This window comes from Carassius carassius, chromosome 9 (genome assembly GCF_963082965.1).
Source record: "Carassius carassius chromosome 9, fCarCar2.1, whole genome shotgun sequence".
Classification (NCBI taxonomy): Eukaryota; Metazoa; Chordata; class Actinopteri; order Cypriniformes; family Cyprinidae; genus Carassius; species Carassius carassius.
In genome coordinates, this window is record NC_081763.1 from 2,635,835 (window position 1) to 2,643,486 (window position 7,652).

The 7,652-nt window shown below is 36.0% G+C and overlaps 1 protein-coding gene across 1 annotated transcript; it reads right to left on the reverse strand.

The window, feature by feature from the left end:
- Positions 1–325: 325 nt before the first annotated feature.
- LOC132148478 (endonuclease domain-containing 1 protein-like) lies at positions 326–6,591 on the reverse strand. Its single transcript, XM_059557170.1, has 4 exons — positions 6,535–6,591; positions 1,790–2,201; positions 434–1,646; positions 326–391 (listed from the first exon to the last, which is right to left on the reverse strand). The coding sequence occupies exons 2-3, from the start codon at positions 2,075–2,077 to the stop codon at positions 543–545; spliced, it is 1,392 nt and encodes a 463-aa protein (XP_059413153.1). The 5' UTR covers positions 2,078–2,201; positions 6,535–6,591; the 3' UTR covers positions 326–391; positions 434–542.
- Between the last annotated feature and the right edge of the window lie 1,061 nt (positions 6,592–7,652).

The following is a 7,652-nucleotide window of genomic DNA, read 5'->3' on the forward strand; positions in this document are numbered from 1 at the left end:
GTGATGTTAAAAACCTTGAAATGAGACTTTCTCTTATCTCTTACTCTTTTAAGACAAATATCCTTTGAAACCTCACAATCATAAGATTATACAACAAAGGAAAAATAACAAAATAAAATAATACCATATAAATGACTAATCAATGAATGAATTAATAAAATGAGTATATTAATGTCTTAAATGATTATTATAAATGATTAAATGAAGTAATTAAATGATAAATGATTAGAAATAAATGATTAGAAATGAATGACTGAATATAAAAGAAAGAAAGTAAAACACAACCCAAATATGAATAATTCTTGGATCCTTTAACTGAGTATTCTTTTTTTTTTAAATTATTGTTTTTTTTTCTAGGTTAGTTATTATTCATTAATTGCATTTGCTTTGCCTTGTATTTTGAAGTTTTTTTTTATTTTATTTTTTTTGCGACCTTGTCTGTGTTTTAATTCTGTTAATGGTTACTTATTTTGTACAGCACATTGGTCTATGGTAGTTGTGTTTACTTTGAAAAAGAAATGAAATTAAAGAAATTAAATTCATTAGGCACAGTTTTTGCAACAGTATTCCCAGTTGGCTTCATCATCAGTATAGCACCACAGGTAATCATAGCCATGGTATCCACATGGGTGATTAGACCAGCAGGTCTTGTCATTCACAGCTGAGAAGCAGTCATCAGAAGTACAGCACATATCATTATTGTTGCTTTGTGTGTAGCACCACTTATAATCTGAACCATATGTGGAACAGGCATAGTTGCTTTGGCAGTACTCTCCATTTTTAGCTCTACTTCCCACCAGTGGAGGGCTGCAGTAGTCCCAGCTGTCGAAAAGGAAACCATCATCGGTCCAGCACCAGTAGTAGTCCTCACCGCCTTTGGAACAGTAGTAACCTTCAGTGCACCTAGACCCTCCAACTGTCCAGTATGAGTACCGCATACTTCTGACGACTCTTTTCTGCGTGCGAGACATGCTCTGCACATCTATGGCCATCTCATCTACTTGGTTTGGATTTATTAATTTGTCAAACACACCCTGAACCTCATTAAATTTTTTACTGTCATCAAAACAATCACCAACAAAAATCTTAATTGACTGATGAGTTTTTAACAGTTTACTATAGAGACTGCTGAGCTTATCATTCAGGTCTGAGACTCTCATCAGGCGTATGCCACCTTCTGGTTGGTTTTTCCCAATGTAGCTGAAGGAAAAAGACTTTGTGTCATTGTGGTGGTGTTTATAACAGATGGCTGTCCAGATATGAGAGGGCACAGTCACTCTTTCTGGGTCTTCAGAGGTTCTCTTGTGTGGTATTTGTACATCGTCATCAGGTACTGTACCTGTGACAATGTAGACTGTTGCAGAACTGCCATGACTGTCAAGCTTGCTTCTTAAGAAACTCCTCAGTGCACTCTCCCAGTTCTTCCAGTGGATACGGTTGAAAGACTCGTCTATAGGTGCAGTGTTGGTCAGTGTGAACGTTGCGATACGACCTTCGTTGCATTGGAAGCTGTTGGGGTTCAGGAGTCCATGATCATATCCAGAGTCTCTGTAGTCGCTGCTGATGGCTTGATATTTTTTAAAAATGTTTTCATCAGAGTCCCTCTCACGGACCATATGATCAGTTCGGGATTCAGGTTGGGAAATCTACAGAAGAAATATGTTAGATGGTTAGTTTGATATATAGTTGTTGTTTTTACACTTTTTTTCTTCATTGTTTCTTAAGGAATGCAGAATATAAATTGCTAATTAAAGTATTTTGTTATACGATGAGTGAAGCACATGTTTACCTGTGGCTCGATGTGCCAGTTTTCTGTCCTTCCAGCAGTACCTGAGCATTCAGGGTCAAATGTGAAGGCGCTGTAGAGAGGGATCCTGTGATGAACTGAGTACAGAGTAGCATAATAGTATTGATCATATTCAAGCTTCTGACAAATTTCCTTGCCATTCTGATCCATTCCTTCTGGTTCAGTGTCTTTGTAGAAGAACCCTTTACAGTCATCAAAGCTTTCGACCACTTTTGCCTGAGCACTGAATGCTCTCAGCACAATACAGGTGAACAGACCAAGAACAAACATGGTGTGAAGCTGCTCTTGTGTTATAGAGTAGAGACACCAGAAGTACAGTCAGAGTCAGCAATGTTCTTGTAGAAGCACAGCTTCTTATATCCACTGTTGGAGTCGGTGATGTTTTTGGGTGTGACTGAAATGAAAGAAGTTGAAGAGATGAGGAATATGATGGGAACCTTGCTTCATCATTCTTTGGGGACTAATTTTAGAGATGTCACATGTACCGAAAAAAATTTGAGGACTTTCAAATGATGCTCTGTAGCATAAATGCAGTGTTTGCAATTCCTACTTCAGTTTTCTGATACATTTTGTTTCACTTCTGTATCTGGAGCGAGAAGCAGGTGTTTTTGAAAGTCAGAGTATGTGTGTTTTCTCTCGCTTCATGGTCCCTCAGAGTGTGTTTCTCTCATTAGTGAGCAAAAAGTTGGAAATGTAAACCCTTGATAGGAGTCAGAACGCAAGCTTCTAGAGGCACATATTAGTGATGTGCGGGTCGGGGGTTAAGAAATTGGCACTTTATTGTGGGGTGGGTCACTAAAAACAAAATAAATAAAAAATCCATTCATGGTGCGTGGAATTTAATGGTGGAAATTTTGATTCTTTCAAGAGATTCATTGATTTTCAGTTCGTTCACCAAAATGATTTGTTCAGATTTGTTCTCTGATTCGTTCAGTGACCATTTCTTCATATTACACAAATGCGCCACAGCAGGTGGTGAAAAAGAGTGTCTTGTGTGTTATATTTTAAGTCAACAAACGTATTTATTTTTTACAAAAACTGATTTGGCTTTATTAAAGTGTGTGTATGATCGCATTAAATATATAGTCTAAATAAGTTGTAAAGTGAAGTAAAGTTGTTCAGATGAACAAAGCACAAGGTTTTCTTGCATAATTAAACATTTTAATTGTTTGGTCAGACAGTTCATATATAATATATTCACATTAATAAATCGGGGATTAAATGTAGAGTTATCTTTCTGTATGCTAAATATGAAAACAAGCGTATGTGCACCTATAACTGCGCTTTGTATCTGCTGATTGCTGATCGAGATTTACATGCTTGGCCGACTGACTCTGTATACTCTTATTCATTTCATTCACAAACGACCTATGTATCAGTTCCTTCAACTCGTTCACAATGAGAAGATCGTATTTGTTCACTACATTCAACAAATCACATGCTCCATCACATCTTGAGTAACGCTTTGACAGGATGAAACAGTTCACAGAGCTGTTCAAGAGCTGTGCATGCGCTGCTAATAGCGCCGCGCTCGCGCGCTGCTGTGGAGGGGGTAACTTCAGTGAACAAGAAATATGAGTCAATGGATTGCGTGAACGAGAACGATTCATTCACCTAATAGATTCGTTCACGAACGAACCATCACTAGTGCAATTCCCTATAGCCTATATTAAATACCTGGAATATATATTTTCATATTTTATTAAATTCTTTGATAAGGTTACAATAGGAAGGTCTAAGTAGCAACTTAACTTGCGTGATGTCCCCGATGCGCGGGGCGGGTCAAGAAATTTTATTTTATTTGCGGGGGTGGACTTGGAAGGGCCGAATAATTTCAGAAAAGCGAATCACTAGCACATATCTGCTAGTGAATTTGGGTAAGGCTGTGCAGAGCCAGTGATGGTTTCGTAGGCAAACATTAATGCCTTGAATTTTATGCGAGCAACTACTGGTCGCCAGTGCAAACTGATAAATGGAGGTGTGACGTGCAATCATGGCCATAGCCAGCTATGAGGTCAGTGAGGTCCGGACCTCGGTAAATTTTTCATCTTCAAAAATAACATTTGTTCTCTGATTGACTAATTTGCTGCTAGACTCCTCATATGAATGTCAGCATGTATAATTCATAATGTTTAGCGTCCATGGTATTAAAATAATCACTGCGAGACACCGTTCCGAAGTGAACGAGTCTTCAGAGAGTTTTGAGTGAGAGAGCGAGACGCAGCCTCGTGTTGCCAGATCCAGCTATTATAAGCGTTTTTTTTACTTCTTTTTCCACTAGATTTAACACTAATAAAATAGGAAGTTCTGGTTTAGGGTCAGCGATAACATTATCTTATCTAATTTCCAAAATATGTGAAATAATTTTGGTTTATTATTTATAGGTTTTTGTTTCTTTTAATAGCAACATCACATCGCTGGCATTAGTCTGGCAGTAATTAGAAAAGGCAGCGGCTATTTACACTGTATAAATATCTATAGATTCTATTTATACTATGTTAAAATAGCAGGATTTTCTGCTATTTATACTACTTACTGCAAATAGTGGCAATTATCTGCACCTCAGTATTGTAGTACATTATAAAACAGTAGGCAATAACCTAGAGTCTAATTTAATGGATGCCACCTTATTGGGACAATAAAGCCCTACCTACACCTACCCTTTACCTTTTGCTTATTTACTTAATTTTTATTTAAAATAAATGCTTTTCTGATGTGATCTGAAATTTGAAAAGGGAGAAACCAGGTGGATTCAAACCTGGGTCTTTCTTTTGTAATCTTGACTATCCGAAAATAACACGTTTAGTGGGCAATATGTATGTTTGCATGAATAATAAACAACTGATAATATTATCCACCCCATAAATATAGTATTAACAAACTTTGATGCAATAAATAGTGTATGATTTAAAAATGAGTATCCCTCCAAAAAACATCTACATTTCTGTCTCTTTTCAAGTGTTAGAGTATATAATTAGTTGTTTTTATAGGGGTTATTATATAACAATTCTATAATAAGGGGGTTATTATAGAAACCCCCTGGACCTCACTAATTTCCAAAAGCCTGGCTACGTAAATAAAAAAAAACGACTTTATTCAACAATTTGTCTCCTCCGCATCAACCCTGGAGCCATTTTTCTTTTGCGCACAAAAAGTATTCAATGCATTGGCTGATTAGCAATTTGTGTTACCAAGCAATTTAACAGGTGCACCTAATAATGTGGCTGATGAGTTTGTGTGTGTATATATATATATATATATATATATATATATATATATATATACTGTGCGGCTCGAAAGGTTGGGGACCCCTTGCAGAATCTGTGAAAATATGAGTAATTTTCAAAAAATAAGAGAGATCATACTAAAAGCATGTTATTTTTTATTTAGTACTGTCCTGAGTAAGATATTGTACATAAAAGATATTAACATTTAGTCCACAAGACAAAAAAAATGCTGAAATTATTAAAATAACCCCCTCAAAAGTTTGGGAACCCTTGGTTCTTAGTACTGTGTTCTGTTACCTGATGATCCTCGACTGTCTTTCTGTTTTGTGATGGTTGTGCATGAGTCCCTTGTTTGTTCTGAACAGTTAAACTGAGCAGCGTTCTTCAGAAAAAATTTCTTCAGAAAAAAAAGATTCTTCAGTTTTCCAGCATCTTTGCATATTTGAACCCTTTCCAGCAGTGACTTTTTGATTTTGAGATGCATCTTTTCAGACTGAGGACATTTGAGGGACTCAAACACAACTATTTAAAAAGATTCAAACATTCAATGATGCTCCAGAAGGAAACAAGATGCATTAAGAGCTGGGGGTGAAAACTTGTGTGTAAGAAGATGAGTTTAGGAGTCAAATGTGAAAATGCTCAACCTCCTTTAGTGGACTTTGCTATCCTAGATACTACCAAAAGTCTGGAGCTTTGCATCATTACGGAGTATGATGGATTGTAGTTTAATAGAAGACTGGTTAAGCACACAGGAGTTAAACCATTTAGAGCCTTATAAGTAGTGATATTTTGTAATAGATATGGAAGTTAATAGGTAGCCAGTGTAGAGATTGTAAAATTGAGGTAATATGATCATATTTTCTGGTCCTGGTAGAGTCAAGCAACTGTAGCTTGATTATTGAAGATGCAGGACAACCAGCTAGCAGTGCATTACAATAGTCCAGTCTAGAGGTCATGAACACATGAACTAGCTTTATTGGTCATCCAATCTTTGGTCATTTAGAAATTTCATCTGGTCTTGATGTAATATATGGAAGAAGAGATAATAAGACTGCTTTATAACATGAAATGGTTATTACTTTTTTTTACTGTTTGGATTGCACTTTCCCAACTCTAAACCTTTGGTCGATGGCCTTTTGTTTGTAAGATCTGGATTTGCACAACGACCCATAGAAAGTTCGGTTTGTATGTATCTAATTGTCATAACAATGTGTTTAATACTTTGCATATTTCTAATCTATGGGACAAATGTTATCTATATTGTAATATAACTATAAAAATTGTTTTCTCCACCCCAGTCACAGTTTTTTTATGAAATTCAGCAAAACATTTCAGGATAAATTGGTAAACTCTTTCACTTCTGCATCTTTTCCAAGTATGATCCAAAAGAGGAAGAACAATTTTGTAGGTTTTATATTGCTTTCTGGATGGTGTTTGGTTTTCAGTTCTAGGGTCAGTGTGGACTAGACTGATAAAGATGAGGTGAGGAAGGGCACTTACTCTTTGTAAACGATGATCTCTCTGAACAAAATTGAGGCAAGGTTGTGCCTGCTATCCACGTTCTTAGGGTGCTTCCCAATCAGAAGGCTGGAAATCTCAGTTGGCACGTCATCAAGAATGCCAGGCAGAGTGTACTATTGCGATGCATCTATGCTCGCAATAGTACAGATGTATACATATAGATGGTTTCGTAGGCAAACAATAATGCCTTGAATTTTATGCGAGCAACTACTGGTCACCAGTGCAAACTGATAAACGAGGTGTGACGTGCACTCTTTTAACTCGGTGAAGACATTATGTATATATTACATATATATGTAATTCAGAATGTTTATGATCTTTAAACAAAATAAGAACAATTTACACATCATCCTATTCAAAAGTTTACACCTCCCTCACTTAAAGGGTTAGTTCAGCCAAATATGAGAATTTTGTCATTAATTACCCTCATGTCGTTTCAAACCCGTAAGAAATCCAGTCATCTTCGGAATACAAATTAAGATTTTTTTTCGATGGAATCTGGAGCTGTCTGACCCTCCATAAACAGCAATGCAACTGAAAGTCCAGAAACGTAGCAAGAAAATATGTGAATCATTCCATGTGACATCAGTGGTTCATGCAATCATATGAAGCTAAAATAATACTTTTTATGCGCAAAAGGAAAAAAAAATTACTTTATTCAACAATTTGTCTCCTCCGCATCACCCTGGTGCCATTTTTTATTTTGCGCACAGGAAGTATTCAATACATTGGCTGATTAGAAATTTGTGTTACCAAGCAATTGAACAGGTGCACCTAATAAAGTGGCCGGTGTGTGTATGTATGTATATATATATATATATATATATATATATATATATATATATATATATATATATATATATAATTTTCAAATATATATATATACAGTCGTGGCCAAAAGTTTTGAGAATTACATAAATATTAGTTTTCAAAAATTTGCTGCTAAACTGCTTTTAGATCTTTGTATCAGTTTATTCTGTGATGTACTGTAATATAGGTTGCACTTTATTTTACAGTACGTGTACTTACATGTATTTATAGTGTACTTATCTAAGAAAGTTCTGGTAATACAAGGTAACTACATGGGGTAGGGGTAG

Coding starts and splice junctions, on each gene's coding strand:
- LOC132148478 (XM_059557170.1), bottom strand. CDS start 2,077: ATGTTTGTTCTTGGTCTGTTCACCTGTATTGTGCTGAGAGCATTCAGT. Junction 1,647..1,789: donor ACTGGCACATCGAGCCACAG/GTAAACATGTGC, acceptor TTTCTTCTGTAG/ATTTCCCAACCTGAATCCCG.